Here is a 17,122-nt window from a genome sequence, read left to right on the forward strand (position 1 = left end):
TCATACTCTTAATTGCTTTATCTACCCTGGTACTATCAACTCGGATAGCTGGTCCCTCTATTGGGTCGACATAAGGCAGGCTCTCTTTCTCCCATTCATTCTCTTTATAGTTTTGACTATTAGTTCTGCCATGAATGGAAACCATTGGGCCGGCAAATTTCCAAGATATAGCCCCCAGATCATCGCAAATCCTCCTCCATGTTTAACAGTTGGAAGAAGGCAGTCTGGGTCAAATGTTTCTTTTGGCTATCTCCACACGCATACTAGGCCGGTGGTCAGAAATAAGGTACAGGATGACTTGTCTGGAAAAATAACATTCTTCCACTGCTCTGGGGACCAATTCTATTGGATTTTACTCCACTCTAAATGCTTTGCAACGTTTGTTTGTGAAAGTAGTGGGTTTTTGATTGCAGCCCTCCTGTGAAATCCAGCTTTGTGCAGCTCTCAGCAAACAGTTTTTGTGGAAACTGGGTTCTCGAGGTGGTCATTAAGCTCTGCAGTAATTTGGGGAGCTGTACTTTTGTGATCCTTTCTAACAATTCGCATGAAAGTCCGAGGGTACCTATCTGAAAGTTTGGGTTTTCTTCCAGAGTTTTGTTTCGAGAAGGTTTTTCCCTCTTTCTCAAAGGCTGTCATTACTTTTGAGACAGTACTTCTTGATACACCAAACATTATATCTGTTTTCGTTACACTAGCGCCTGCCATATGAGAATCAACAATTTGATTTCTTTGAAAGTCCTAGGTGTTTGAAAGTGCTAGGTGTTTCCATTATTTTGTCCAACCCCTGTATATATATATATATATATATGCATTTAATTTGATGTAATGATTGCATTGTTCAATTAAATAGAGTTGCTTTAAATGGCTGTACTGCATTACCTCTGGATATCCTGTTGCTTATTTTGATATATATATATCACCTTGGGCGAGTGTCTTCTACCCCAGGCTGACCAAATCCTTGTGAATGGATTTAATTGATGGAAAACTTAAAAGAAGTCCATCTCATATATATGACAGGTTCTAAATAGTGTCAGTTTCTCAGATTGACTAACAAGGCATTGATCTGCCCAGGGGTTTAGTAGAGGACACTTGACCAGGGTACTGCAGAGTGGGACTGAACCCAAAAACATATAGTTGCCAGATAAGTGTCTTAACCACACAACGATATCTGTACCTAAAGACAAAAACAAAAACGCTTAAAAAAATGTGAATTCTTTGCATCTTTTTCCTTTTTGCGCCTTAACTTTAATTTCAAGGTTTTAATCGTTTCGACTGACAACGAATTGATTATCTTCCTTGTAGCTGAGAATCTTAAGTGAAGAGGCTAGAGCAGAACAGGTTTCTTGCTGTAAAGAATCTCTGTGTCTACTCATATTTTAGAAAAGTGGTTAGGATTAGGATTATGGTTTAGGGCTGGATGGTTTTACAGGATCCAAGTCCACATTATGGTTCACTGTCAACTTTAACATGGTTTCTATGGCTAGATGTGCTTCCAAATGCCAAACCACTTACAAATAATATGGGATGACTTTATTGTGCACTAGCACTAGTGAGGTCACCATGCAGCCTGTAAGACTAAGATACTTTTTGACTGATTGGGGTTACATTTGAGAGGAAGGTATCTTTATACTACATGATGAGCAGCTTAAATATGAGAGAAAGGGGCTAGAGCATTATAAGTTTCTTTTTGCAGTGAGGTTACATTGCTATTCACATTTTAGAGATGATTAGAATAATTATGAGGTGTTGTTGAATATTGTCTTCATTAATTATCTTGTCATCTAAATCCTGTTATTTTGTATTTTATTACAGCAGAAGTGAATTTTGGAAACTGGATCTCTGGGAAGATGATTTCCGCAGGAGACGCAGATTCGTTAAGAATCCTTATGGTTCTACGCACCCAGAAGCTACATTAAAAGCTGCTATTGAACATGGTATGTAACAAAGAGAGAAATTTTCATCATTTCATATTTTACTTTGTTTCAGTCATTGAACTGCAGCCATGCTGGGGAAAACAAATTAACTACATTCTATCAGTCTCCATTGCTGAACCACTAAGTTACAGAGATGTCAAGAAACACATCAGTTGCCAGATGATGGTGGTGGCACCCCCTCCCCCTCCCCACACATGCATATACTTCAAGCTTCTACATTGTTTCTGTCTACTAAATTCGCATACAAGGTATTTGGTTAGCCCAGGACCAAAGTAGTAGACACTTAACCACAAAACCATGCCTGTGCATGTGCCTATAAATACACACACACACACACACTGATGGAAGGGGATTTATTTAAAGACTGAGGTATATCAAAGTGGAGCACACCACACTTGATAAATAGACAATATGACACAAATCAACTGATAATCCATTCCATTAGTGTTCAACAATGAAAGAAAGTTCATTGGTGTTTCATAATCTGCAAATCCAAGCATATTCAAAATTGAGTGGAGTTTTAAACCTAGCTTGAAGTCATAATAAAAAGACAGATGAATGGATTATATGGTATATCTACAAATGTTTTGTTAACATCACATAGGCATCACATATATATATACATGCAATATCTATAAGGTTATGTAATTTGTTACATTTAAACTCCCAAGGCTTTAGGTTATACTATAGTGTAGACCGATAAACATTGGTATACCACTTTGTTGAAGAGTATAGCAGCATTTGAAAATCAAATAATGAATATCACTAGTTTAAAAGTGGCAGTGAGCTAATTGAAATCATAGGGAATTCAATTAAACTACCCAAGAAATTGACAGCAGAAAGGGGGAGTGTCAAGTTATGTGTAAATAGTAGGGGAACCTAACAGGATCAGAACAAAGAACAAAAAAATGTGGAAAAAAGATTTGACTGGAATCTCCTCTTGTTAAACTCAACCACCCAACATAGAACCAGACACTAGCATCAAGAATTTTATTATCTACAGAAACTGGCACCAACCTTGAATTCAGACTCTGTCAATGTTTTGGAGTATAGAAAAACTTTAATTTATTTTCTTAACACTTACATGTATGAAAGTTTTTAGCTTAATTTGAATAAAAAATGAAATTAGTACACAGGAGTAAACCAAGAGAGACAGTAAATTAATATACAGAGAAAATATAGAGGATTATTATAAATATAGAAGATTATTATGATAATGAAATTATTGTACACTGTTCACAGGTGCACTACAATTATAAAAAAAAAAGGGCATCTGGTATGCTGTTGGCGAATTTCAGGACACATGGAAGTTTTAAAGGATGTAGTGTCTTGCTAGCTAACAACTGGTGTGGGTAGTTTATTCCATGCTTCAGCAATTCTGAGCATGAAAAAAAAGAAAAGCTCTGAAAAAATTCAGCAGAGAGATAGAAAAAAACTGAGTGCAATAGTTATGTAATTAAATGATAATAATAGTAAACACATAACGGAAAGCAGATTAAAAGAAAAGCGTTAAAGGAAAGGAAATTAAGATAAGCATCATTAGCTCAGGCAAGTTCAGTCATATGTGCATGTTAAGCTTAGACAGATAGTTATAAGTTTTAACTTGTCTCTAATTCTTTAGAATATAATATTATGCTAGCTTAGTTGCATGGAAATTTAGATTACAATATGTCAAATATTACTGTAAAGCTATAAAAAAAAATTCCTGTAATTTATAAACAGAAATAGAAAAGAACCTGGTACCAATAGTTGTATTTAAAAAAATGTAGATTAGCTATGAAGCGTGACTGTCCAGATTAGAACACCATTGACATATTCATTATAAATTAATAAAATCATTATCATCATCATCATCGTTTAACGTCTGCTTTCCATGCTGGCATGGGTTGAACGGTTTGACTGGGGACTAGTGAACCAGATGGCTGCACCAGTCTCCAATCTGATCTGGTAGAGTTTCTACAGCTGGATGTCCTTCCTAACGCCAACCACTCCGAGAGTGTAGTGGGTGCTTTTAGTTCAGGGGTACTTAAGGTGCCTTGTAGTAAAATTGAATCCGAAACTATGCGGTTGCCAAGCAAGCTTCTTAGGTCATGCAGCCAAATCTGTGCCTTTTTTGTAATATTTTTATTCTTGTTTTTGTTGAGGTGTTTGTTGCTGCTATTTCTGCAAGTCCTAATTGAAAAGGTGGTTCAACTATGGTGATTTGACTTCTGGATTGTATAACTGGTCTTAGGAAGGCATCAAAACCATAGAAACTACATCCAAAAATGGATCTTAAATGACTTAGTTGCAAGTATTTAAGACCCATCTAGTAGGGAAGTAACTGCAATGAAGAATGGTTTATGTCAAACCATCTAAGCCATGCTAGCAAGGAAAATGAACATAAAATGATGGTGATAATGATGATGATGATACACACAAGCATCTTCACATTATGAATGTGTGTGTGTGTGTTGTATCATCTTTGCTTTAGTATTTGAATTTCCATACTTGTTATGGATCAGATGAAAATATGTTAGGACAAAGCTTTCTACAACTAGATGCCCCCTTTCTCATACAAACCTTTACCTGTTTCTAAACCAACCAACTTATACCTGTTTCTCAAACAACAAACAGCTTGCACATTCAGCAAACACATGTTGAAATTAGGGGAAATATGAATTCACTCACACAAACATCTCCACATGCTCTTAAATACGTACATACATATATATAGTAATAATAAAAATAATCCTTGAATGGGATTTATAAACATTTAATGCATCACTACACACGTTTCCACCAATCGCTTGTCTCTTTAAGATCACAGTCCTTAGATCATTCCTGGGATGATTACAGTGTCGTCCGTAATATCCATAGGCATCAGGTTGATCATCTTCATGCATTCATTTCTTCAGGTGATATGACGTTAATGGATGTTTAACAGAGGGATGTTTATCCCTTTCGACCAGTGTTGAAGGTAGATTGAGTTATGTTGATTGAGACGTGATGATAGTTGTAATTAATTTTTGTTGTTTTAATGATGTTAAAACTAATTAATTTTCTACTTCTTTTTGTTTAGGTGCAACAGAAGATGCAATTAATCAGGCGTGGGAGGCTTTCCATGCACATTTGGCAAATGCCAAGAGGGGCCAGCAGCAACCTCCAGACTATACTGATGAAGAACTACTAATGGAAGAGCGAGATTTTGAACAAGAATTCTCTGGTAAGCTATTTTATATTTTCTTCATTTTTTTCTTTATTTTTATTTTTATTGAAAGTCTTAAACATGGCAAAAAGCTATGTAGTGTAAGGGACTATGAAGAAGAAATTAAGATAAAAGGAATGAATTTACTTTTAGACTTGAAAGAGTTCGGGTTGAAAGAAGTGGGGAAATCAATGAAATAGAAGAGAGTACCAAAGCCTGGAAGTTTGGGATAAAAAAAAAATGCTCTGACTAGAAAGATTTCCTTATTTGTAGAAACACACCACCATTTGGATGAAGATGCTGTAACTTTATTTGTGTGTAATATGCACTGCTGTGAAACCTTTGGTCATAGGCTTTCTCAATTAGGGCAAGCCTAGAATTTGTATGCATGCATGTGTTAGTGTGTGCTTGATTAAGTATAATGAAGTACTGAGGCTGATGTCATCAACTGACTGCTTCTCCCTAAAAATTGCTGGCTTTAGACCAAAATTTGAAAGCACACCTGGCAAAATGTTTAATAAAGATAACAGTAATAAAAATTATTAGTTATAATTATTGCTATTATTATTATTAAATCAGTGAGCTAGCAGAATCATTACCATGCTGGAAAATTGCATAGTGGCATTTTTGCTAACTATACGTTCTGAGTTCAAATGCCATGAAGGTCGACTTTGTGTTTCATCTTTTCTGAGTCAATAAAATAAGTTTAACATGGTCTAAAATTGTTTGTCTTGTGCCAAAATTTTGAAACTATTATTATTGTGGCAGAATTGTTAGCATGCCTGGCAAAAATGCTTAGCAGAATTTTGTACATTTTTACATTCTGAGTTCAAATTCCACTGGGGTTGATTTTGCTTTTCATTCTTTTGGGGTTGATAAAATAAGTACCATTTGATTGAGCACTGGGATCAATTTAATTGATTTGGTCCCTCCCTCAAAATTGCTGGCTTTGTGCCAAAATTTAAAGCCATTATTATTATTATTATTATTATTATTATTATTATCATGAGTTTTTCTTTTTTCAGTTTTGTTTCCATTTCTTACCAAGTGTCTTGTATATAATTCCTCATCGCTTAAAAAAGAACTGAAGTATTTAGATGGTTAAAAAGGACAGATAGCATGGTACCAATTGTTTACATTGGCAGGCCATTAAAATAAACACACCAGCTTGTTCATTTTCAAAATGAAATGTAGTTATGGGGCAGGAAGGGAATAAAATACATGAAAAAAAAATGAATGAAAATACACGGGTGGTAATTGTTCTCATATTGACAATGCTCTTCTCAATACGTGTGATGTACCAGTTAAAACAATCTTTTGCACTTCTTGCATGGATGGTAAGCCAGGGATCATCCTCAAATAATTTTCAGTTCCATTTTTGATTATTCCAAGTTCTCCTACAATCACTGGTATTGTAACCACCTGATGGAGATAATGCCCCATTTTTTCAATTTCAATGAGCAAACCTTTATATTTTCTTAACTTCTCAAATATTTTTGTCAAGATATTATGATCACAAGGAATACTCATGTCAGTCAATAATCATACTTTATCTGGTTTATTAGCTTTGTTGGTTCTGTCTATGTACTGGAAAGTCCCAAAGAATCATTACATTATCTCCATCAGTTACAGCCTCAGAGTGGTGATTATATCACTTGTTGGCAGTTTTGGTTTTATAATGCCATCATATTAACCAGTGTAGATATTGACCAACACTGTCATTTCTTGCTTTATGCTCCAGTGATACTAAGACTTTACATCCAGAGGTTAGGTGGTCCAATGTTTTAATCTCATTGTTGTACTTTGGGTCTACTCTATTTTTCATCACATTGGCTTGATAGTCCCAGGTCAATAAGATTTGATCTTGAGCAGATAAGGTGAGGCCTTTGCTCTCTGCCTCTAGCCCTGACCTGTGTAGCCATTGATGGGTGTACTTCTGGTCAACACCAGCTTGCTTGCTATACTGGCCATGTATTTGTCCTGCAGAAGTTTCTGCTCCCAGCCAGTTGTTCATACACTTTTTGGTTGCCACCGATATCGCCTTTGCAACAACAGTTGCTGCCCTTCCATGATGCTGTTCAGCCTGGGTATCATGCATGAGATCAGTGATAAATTTTTTGCTCTCCTGTATGACAAAATGAAACTTTTTTACACCTCTCATGATTTTTAATGAGCTTTAGAATCCAGATGTTTGCGGCTTCAAAATATTTGGCCAGTCCAGTTGTGGTAGTTTTTGTAAGAGAGTTCAAATTAGATTGAGCCTTGAATTTCATGGGCTCTGGCAAGGTAAAGATGATCTATGTCTGTCTTTGTGTGGTACATCTTATTATAACTTAGCAGCTTGCATATTTTTATGTCCAGTTCAACACATTGTAGCTATAAGTAGTAGTAATAATAATAATAATAATAATAATTATTATTATTTCTTTTTATCACAGATTTTGTTGGAACACATGGAATCTTGCATGTGTAGTGAGCTTGCTACCCTTCAGCCATTGGTACCATGCTATCTGTCCTTTTTAACCATCTAAATACTTCAGTTCTTTTTTAAGCGATGAGGAATTATATACATTATTTACATTATTTATATTTGATGGATATTTGTCCTCATCTTGTTTGTTGTTAACACAATGTTTTGGCTGATATACCCTCCAGCCTTCATCAGGTGTCTTGGGGAAATTTCAAACCTGGGTTCTCATTTCGAAGGTATTTTTTGATGTTGTTATCATTATTATTATTATTAAAGTCACTGCCTGGAATCGAATTCGGAATCTTGGGCTTAGTAGCCCGCGCTCTTAACCACTACGCCATATGACCGAGTTTGATTCCAGGCAGTAACTTTAATAATAATAACAACATCAAGAAATACCTTAGGAATGAGAGCCCAGGTTTGAAATTTCCCCAAGACACCTGATGAAGGCTGGAGGGTATATCAGCCAAAACGTGTTAACAACAAACAAGATTAGGACAAATATCTGTCAAATATACATAATGTATCTCATACTTTCCTAATTGTTCTGGTTGTGTCAAACCTTTTGTAACAGTTCTACTGGGCACTCTATTCCAATTTCCTTTATACTCCCCTTGATGCCTTCTGATACTGTTCCCAAGGACCCAACAATAATTGGCTCTATCTTCACCACTATCTTTTCCATAACCAGGCTATTTCGTACTTAAGAGGGTTGTATCTATTTATTTTTTTGCCTTCCTTCTTGAACTATTAGTGTGTCAGAAGGGCATGCAACATCAACTATATGGCACATGTGAGGCACCTTGTCCACCATCACTAGATCTGGTTTGTTATGTTCTAGTATCTGATTTTGCTAGTCTCCAATTCCACCACTCCCTGCAGTTTGTTCTCATACCATGTCTTACCTCTCTCTAAACCCCACTTTTCACAGTTTCCAATATAGCACTTTCATACCTCATCGTGCTGCCACATCTTGTAATGGTTTTGGGAAAGTCTAGGGCACTTCACAACATGAGCAGTGGTTCTGTAAACTCTATTACAGATACAGCACAGTGGAGACACTTGCTCATTCCTAAGGTTCCCTCCAGTTTGTGGCCGAAACTTGGTCTTGTGCTGCCAGTATGGTGCTCTCAGCCTCATTTTTCAGTGCTCCTTTCTTTAGCCAGTCCCACCTGTGTTTTTCAGCCACTTCAGTTGTGGCTATATGAAATTGTTGTTGTTGTTATTAATTATTCATCATCATCATCATTTAGCATCCATTGTCCATGCTGGCATGGGTTGAATGGTTTGACCAGGGCTAGTAAGCTGAGGAGCTGCACCAGACTTATTATTATCAAGGCAGTGAGCTGGCAGAATCGTTAGCATGCCAGGCAAAATGCTGCTAAGCATTTTGCCTGACCTCATGTTCTGAGCTCAAATTCCGCTGAGGCCTACTTTGCCTTTCATCCCTTCGGGGTCAATAAAATAAGTACCTGTTGAACACTGAGGTCAATGAAATCATCCCATCCCCTCCCCCAAAATTGCTACCCTTGTGGCAGAGCTGGCAGAATTATTAGCATGTTGGGCAAAATACTTAGCAGCATTTCTTCCCACTCTTTACATGCTAAATTCCAATCTCATTGAGGCTGATGTTTTCTGTCCTCCTTAACTGGGGGTTGATATAATCAACTAACTCCCTCCTACTAAAAATTGTGGGCCTTATGCCAAAAATTGAAAACCGTTATAAGTGGATAGAAATAGAATGATTCTACACCTTACTGTTTTTGTTTGTTTTTTAGGTCCAGTGGCCTTGTCAACATCATGTAAGCTGATCTCTTTGGGACTAGCTGTCGCTGGGACAATGTCAATTACAAAAACTGATCTTTACTTTGAAATGGATGAAGAGGATAAAGAGAATAAGAAAATATCACCACAGGTCAGTGAAAGAATATTTACCTCATTCATTTAATCATATATTTTATATATTCTCAGTTTGTTAATTTGTATTTTGTCAACTGTACTTCCACCTTTGTTCATCTCTCACTGCATTCACCTCTACCCAACTGATACTCTCCTCTGACATGCTTATTAAATTACCCACCCTCTTTCTCTTCACCTGATCCACTGTTTGTATCCTCTTTTATACTCAGTTTCTTATATATCTTGAGATGCTCTGGCATCCCATCACTAGCATTTCCATCTTTTCTCCACCTACACCCACACTTCCATAATGTGAGGTAGCTGTTTATCTCTTCCACGACAACACACCTGGGCTTGTCCCTTTATCACATCCTAGTCTCTCAATACCTGATAAAATGCCACATCACCCTTTCTTGAATACTGCATCCTCTGCTCACTCAAGGTGAGATTCTTCCTTCTCTTATCTTACAAGTTACTTGGTGATCTCACTAGTGCCAGTGGCACGAAAAAAAAAAAAAAAAAGCACCCAGTACACTCTGTAAATTGATTGCCAAAACAGACATTGGAGCTCCACACAGTCCTGTGGATCATCCTATCAAATCATACAACCTATGGAAAACATAGTAAATGATGCTGCAGACGATATTGTTTTCCACCATTCACTACACCCACCCCTCAAACTTGATCCAATCTCTACAGTTGCCACCTACTTCCCCCGTATTTATCATCCATTCAAATACTTGTTCTTCATTCATTATATTTCTTCCCTCACCCTCTCCCCATCACTCACTATCTTTTACATTCTTATTAACTCTATCCTCAAACACTCTCAGGCTTTTTGTCCCCATTAATCTCTCGCTTTCGATTCTGGCCTACAATTTTTTTTTTACACTACACACTTAAAATGAAGGTTAAAAAAAAAATTTGGAAATTGATGACCATTTTTACAGTCACTACTTTTTTTATTTTCAAACAGGAAATTAAACTTAATCTAAAAGTTAATTATTTTCAATTTTTTCATTACCCCACCTAAATCCTAAACTTTCAGCATTTTTGCAAAATTATTTTAAATCACAATTTTAAAATACAAACAGTCCAAATTTACCAATTTGTTTCTGTTTATAATTTCGAAATAATTTTCAGACGAAAAGGTGATTTAAGGGCGATTTAACTGTTGTTTTTAGTACATCCCACGACCACATAATACCTTCCTCGTTCCTTTGTCAGTCTGGCATGTATTGATGTTTTTCAACATATTTCTTCCCATAAACACATTTTATGGAGCAATGATGTGGTGTGCATTGCTAGGATATAAGCAACAACAACTAAAAAAATTTATTTAAACCTTTAATCCCCACCCTGCATCAAGTGAGTTCGTGTGGGAGTGTATGTGTAAAAGGAAAACAGAAAAGTATGCTGTTAAAGTAAATTATCTTTTACATACCTTTTAAAGATCAGTTATCCTAATGAAACTCCTTACACACATGCATGCACACACCGACAAACACTGTGTGAGTGAGATACTTAGAGTGAGAAAGTGAAAGAGATAGACGAGAGAGAGAAAGATACAAAGATAGTATCAAAGAGTATGGTAAATATACAGAGAGAGATTGATTGATGATGATAGATTGAGAGTGGGAAATTTGTCGCTCTAAAAGTTGAGTTATTTCTTGTAACAAATTTTTTTTTTTTTATTATTTACAAATGCAATTGTCTGTGGGATGTAGAATTTGAAAATCAAATTTGCTTTTCTCAGGGACTTACCATTTCAGAGCCTTTTGGGACTAAACACATATACATAACATGTATTCTGCTGGCCACTCTTTTACTCTTTTACTTGTTTCAGTCATTTTGATTGTGGTTATGCTGGAACATCACCTTTAGTCGAGCAAATTCTTTGTAAGCCTAGTACTTATTCTATCGGTCTCTTTTGCTGAACCGCTAAATTATGGGGACGTAAACATACTAGCATTGGTTGTCAAGCGATGTTTGGGGGGGGTGGGGACGAACACAGACACATAAACATATACACACACACACCCATACATATATACATGCATATATACGACAGGCTTCTTTCAGTTCCGTCTACCAAATCCACTCACAAGGCTTTGGCCGGCTCAAAACTATAATAGAAAACACCCAAGGTGCCACGCAGTGGGACTGAACTCGGAACCATGTGGTTCGTAAGCAAGCTACTTATCACACAACCACTCCTACGCTTATTTGATTCCTAATTCTAATCATTAGTAGCATCTAAATTTCTCAGAAGCATTGTGCAGCATTTTTTCTTCAGGTTGAGAATGTGTGGTGGAAACCCTGATGGTGTAAGTTTGTTGATGAACTCAATTGGATACAGAGTTTCATTATCAACTGTATCTGAGCTTTCATATATTTTTAGCTCACCAGGGATCCTGGTCAACAGAAAAATCATTCACAAATTGTGCTGCTTCATTTGTTGGAGTAACAATGGTTCTATTTGCAGGCCACACAGGGTTTGTGAAGTTATTTTTGAGGTCAGCATATACAAAATCACATAGATCTGAAAGAGTACCACTTTCAAAGTAAAGGTCATTGGGCAGTTTGATTTGGAATTCACCTAGGCTTTGTTCAACAGAAATGTTACCATTTCCTACATCAAGAAAGTAATTAGTAAACTCTCTTTCATCAGAATGACCTTCTGTAAGAAGTCTTAGATTAGTTGTCAACTCCACTACTTCCACATGATCGCCAAGAAAAGATCTAAGTGTTGCATCAACAATTTGTGATCTGACACCATTATTTTGAAGTAGAATATTTTCCTCTCGAGATACTCTAGCCAGTTGGTCATGTGTAGCGGAAACAGAATCATGTCTACGTCTCTGTGCATATTCAGGCACCTGTTTCAGTTGCTCTGCCCTGGTTTCATCTGATTCAGTTGCACGTCTTTCTCTCTACTGTTGTGCTTTTGCTGCTAAATTTTCTTTCTCAGTCGCATATTATATATAAATGAAAGCTCGTTAAAAACCATCTTGTTTAGCATGCTAGAAATAGCAACGATCACATAGTTATTATTGTAAGGCTTATAGCGTTCCAAATAGCCATACCAACAAATCACTTTTTCATTAAAGAACAAAACAAAATTATACCGGTATATTAAAGAATTTTTATCTTATCAAAAATTTTCATTTAATAAACTCCGGAAACTGATAATATTCTTGAAATTATGCCTCGTATCAAAGTCATACAGCTATTTTGTGTAAACATGAAATGAAAAAAAAATCGTGTAAGTGAAAGCTCGTTAAAAACTGTATTGTTGATCGTGCGGATCTAGTTTCTCATTCGCAGAATGAGCATTCCCCCCCCCCCACTAATTTTGCTCAGATTGCTTTCAATTTTGGTGTATCGAAGCAACTCTGAATTTATCTTGTAAATTAAAGAATCTGATGTTATTTGGAATTAAAGTTGGGAAATTTGGGTAGTTTTAGCCAATCAACAGACAGCTTGGCATTAGCAGCTTGTTACCATGACAACCGCATGCTGTGTTGTGGTTCACTGTTGTCTGTGCCGCTGTTGTCTATGTTGATTTTTCACACTTCGTATTTTCACATAATTTTCATTTCAAATATTTTTGGGACTCATTGACTCAGATAACAGAATTTATGATTTCACTAGGGTAATTCTATTCATAATGAAGAGACAAAAGAAACTGTAAGATGATACATATTGATTTTATTAAGCATTTCTGTTTATTTAGAAACATACAATGAACAGGTCAGACGCTAAACTATAAATTTCACAGGGTACAACCTTAAGATTGACACCGCTCCGTTAAACGCAGAAAATTTCGAAATTTTTTTTTCTCCCCATCATCATATTTTCAAAGCAACGAGACTGAAAGGCTATATTATTATAACCGATTTTCAAATTTTTAACTTACTTTTAAAAAATGCATATTTTGTGAATGCAAAAAACTAGATCCTAGCGTGCTAGAAATAGCAGTCATCACATAGTTATTACTGGAAAGCTTATAGCGTTCCAAGCCGCTATACCAACAAAATCACTTCATTAAAAAAAACAAAATTATACCGGTATATTAAAGAATTTTCATTTTATCAAAAATATTCATTTAACAAACTCCGGAAATTAATAATATTCTTGAAATTGTGTCCCGTATCAAAGTTGTATAGCTATTACTAATTTATCATTAGTGAAGACAAAGGCGAGCTAGAATGAGACTGTTGCAAATAAAAACGTAAAATGTTGCCTGCAACGAATAGTGTTTATTATTAAACATTAAAATCTACTCCAAGAATTGGACGCAGTGACTATCTAAATTTGCAAGTATTTGGAGTTAACAAAATTCAATAAACTTCAGAAATTGAAATTGTAGGCAATTTCTTTGAACATGAATTTATAAAAATACTTCCAGACGGTCAAGCTTTTAATATTGCTTTCTTTTAGTAATTGTTACATAATTAATAAGCAGTTTTCTCCATTATAGTATAGATACATAGACATGTAGTAACGCCGTGCGCATGCGTAGTCTCACGCATGCGTGGAATTAAACAAGCAAGCTTTCCCGCTTAATTCTATCTGCTGGTGATATCTCTTTCTCGGTCGGCCGGCCATGAGCATGGACGTGTCAAGCAGTGTCCCCAACATTCCAACCTGGAGACAGTCTCTTTACGTGTATAGCTGTCACTCTCCATCTTTCGGACTTACACTCGACAGCTCGCTCACATCTACATAACAACGTCCCAACAACTATGCTCACACACACAGAAGCTGTAACAACTGTCAACAAGAGCTAAAGATGTATATATTTACCACCTGAATAAATGTTGTTTAAGTTGATAGTCCGGAGTTCAGCGTTCCGTTACATTCTTTAATTTTATATAGGAAAGTCAGGTATACATCTAATGATGTATAACCAACTTTCCTATACTGGTGACCCCCGATGTGATTCGAACACGCAGCCCGCTGAGCTGCAATAACCCACTTTCTTATAAAGTGGTGACCCGACGAAGAAACAAACGCAGCATGAACTCTGGACTACCAACTTATAACTGGTGAACCCGACTAAAGAACAAATGCGGCCATGGAGACTGAACTACTAACCAGCATCATCGTATGACCAACACGATTCTACGATTACTACGCCACCAACCACTCCAACCATAGTCAACACGACTTACTACGTATTAACAACATCAACAAGCGCGGTTTATCTCGCCTCTGTTAGAGTGGATGTTTCCACTCACGATAAACAGACAAGAATTACAGCCTGCGACTTTCCAATTGTGTACTCAAAGAACTTGGTATAACACTCTCACGTGTACTGACTTTCTAACTGCTGTGATATCTCACATACATATAGACGGCCTGTTTTTATTATGTTCTTATATGTCGCATTCACACTCTCACATACACATACATCTTTTATGCCACACTAAATATCTCTTGTTATTCATTTCATACGGTTGTCTTTTTCTATCGTCTCATTACTGGTATTTACGAAATCTATGTTATCGAAGTATAACATTATTTGTATATCATCATTGATATATATGTTGTGTTCGACCGTGTGATACGTTTAAATAAAAGGAGTCCTCTGTTTTTCCATTCGTCACCATTTCTCCTTTTGAGTTCGCACGGTCGTTCTTTCATCTTGGGTTAAGAAAATATTTCTTCGAGGTTTTCGCTAATGGTCGTACAGAGATTTGTCTGTCGATTGTCTGTAAAAACTCACCTCTTCAAACACTCATCACCAAACAGCCTTTACGCCACCAGCTTCGTTCAACCAACATTACCACCGTGACGACAACAATTACTACTACCAACTAACTACAAGCATTCCCCTCGACGTCGCCAAGTTTCAACTGACTCATTACCACTGTCAACATCATAACCACCACACATACAGAACACAGCTATATTACAGTTCCTGCGCCGACGTATTCACCATCAATGTACTGTCTACCACAATGTCAAGCGCCAACAACCCCACCACCAGGGACACACCATATCAACACACTCGGTTTTGTCGACTCTGTTAGAGTGGATGTTTCCACTCACGATCAACAAACCAAATTTTCCTTGTGTAACTTTCATAGAATATTCCGTACCAGGTAACCGGTCACAACTGACCACGACTTCCTGAGTACGGACATTCTATCTCCTTGTGGGACTCTTGTACGAACTGGATTTTTTCCCTACAGACACTTTTACTATGTTCTGTGTTTTTTCTCACACACACTTGTGCACTCACACACTTTCTTTCATTTGTACATTGCATGCATGTTCTCGCGAGTGCACATTCATTTCTTTCATTTTTCTTTGTGTGTGTTTTGTGCTACATCTTGTGGGTGGTTTTCAGTGGCCATCCTGCCTCAGGCGTTCTAACAGATTTCATATTATCGTGCGTTTTCGCACTGGCAAGGGAGCCCTGTAGTAACGCCGTGCGCATGCGTAGTCTCACGGATGCGTGGAATTAAACAAGCAAGCTTTCCCGCTTAATTCTATCTCTTTCTCGGTCGGCCGGCCATGAGCATGGACGTGTCAAGCAGTGTCTCCAACATTCCAACTCTGGAGACAGTCTCTTTACGTGTTTAGCTGTCTCTATTCATCTTTCGAACTTACGCTCGACAGCTCGCTTACATCTACATACCAAACGTCCAAACAACTCTGCTCACACACACAAGCTGTAACAACAAGAGCTAAAGATGTATAACCAACTTTCCTATAGACATATGCATACATGCATGCACATATACATACATTTCATACATACATACATGAATGCATACATATACACACATCTAAGCGCTCATTGTACACACCTACATACGTTTAAATGTGTTTTAGTATATCATCATCGTTCTATCGTCCATTTTCCCATGCTTGCATGAGTTGAATGGGGTTTATTAATGCAAATTTTTCCATGGTCGGATGCCCTTCCTGTCACCAACTTTCACTTGTTTTCTAGTAACGTAATATTTTCTCATGGCCAGACTTCTTGCAGAATGACAATGAATCACACACGCGCGTGCGCGCGCATATGTAAGATGGGTTTCTTTCAGTTTCTGTCTTGTAGATCCATTCACAAAATTTCGATTGTTTTGTGGCTACCTGAAATAAATACATACATACATATATATATACTCTTACTCTTTTACTTGTTTCAGTCATTTGACTGCGGCCATGCTGGAGCACCGCCCTTAGTCGACCAAATCGACCCCGGGACTTATTCCTAGTACTTATTCTATCGGTCTCTTTGCCAAACCGCTAAGTGACGGGGGACATAAGCACACCAGCATCGGTTGTCAAGCAATGCTAGGGGGGACAAACACAAATACACACACATACATATATATATACATATATACGACGGGCTTCTTTCAGTTTCCGTCTACCAAATCCACTCACAAGGCTTTGGTCGGCCCGAGGCTATAGTAGAAGACACTTGCCCAAGATGCCACGTAGTGGGACTGAACCCGGAACCATGTGGTTGGTAAGTCTGGGTACATGGGGATTAACACATACTTTAAGAAATTATTATTATTTCTTATATTTAATTGTTTATGTTATGATTTTATTTACTTCATGTACCCAGACCTTGTGTACACCCTGTATATATATGTGTATATATAT

The 17,122-nt window shown here is 37.0% G+C and overlaps 1 protein-coding gene across 4 annotated transcripts in view; it reads left to right on the top strand.

The window, feature by feature from the left end:
- Nucleotides 1-17,122, top strand: part of LOC106873692 (neurobeachin) — a 436,667-nt gene that overhangs the window by 118,061 nt on the left and 301,484 nt on the right. For 3 of the 4 annotated variants that reach the window (XM_052973555.1, XM_052973557.1, XM_052973558.1), the window contains 3 exons: nucleotides 1,813-1,934; nucleotides 4,996-5,139; nucleotides 9,370-9,506. In XM_052973555.1, coding sequence (XP_052829515.1) covers nucleotides 1,813-1,934; nucleotides 4,996-5,139; nucleotides 9,370-9,506 — 403 coding nt within the window. The remainder of the gene's footprint in view (nucleotides 1-1,812; nucleotides 1,935-4,995; nucleotides 5,140-9,369; nucleotides 9,507-17,122) is intronic. The other variant, XM_052973556.1, reaches the window with a different exon arrangement.

Source organism: Octopus bimaculoides, chromosome 16 (genome assembly GCF_001194135.2).
Source record: "Octopus bimaculoides isolate UCB-OBI-ISO-001 chromosome 16, ASM119413v2, whole genome shotgun sequence".
Classification (NCBI taxonomy): domain Eukaryota; kingdom Metazoa; phylum Mollusca; class Cephalopoda; order Octopoda; family Octopodidae; genus Octopus; species Octopus bimaculoides.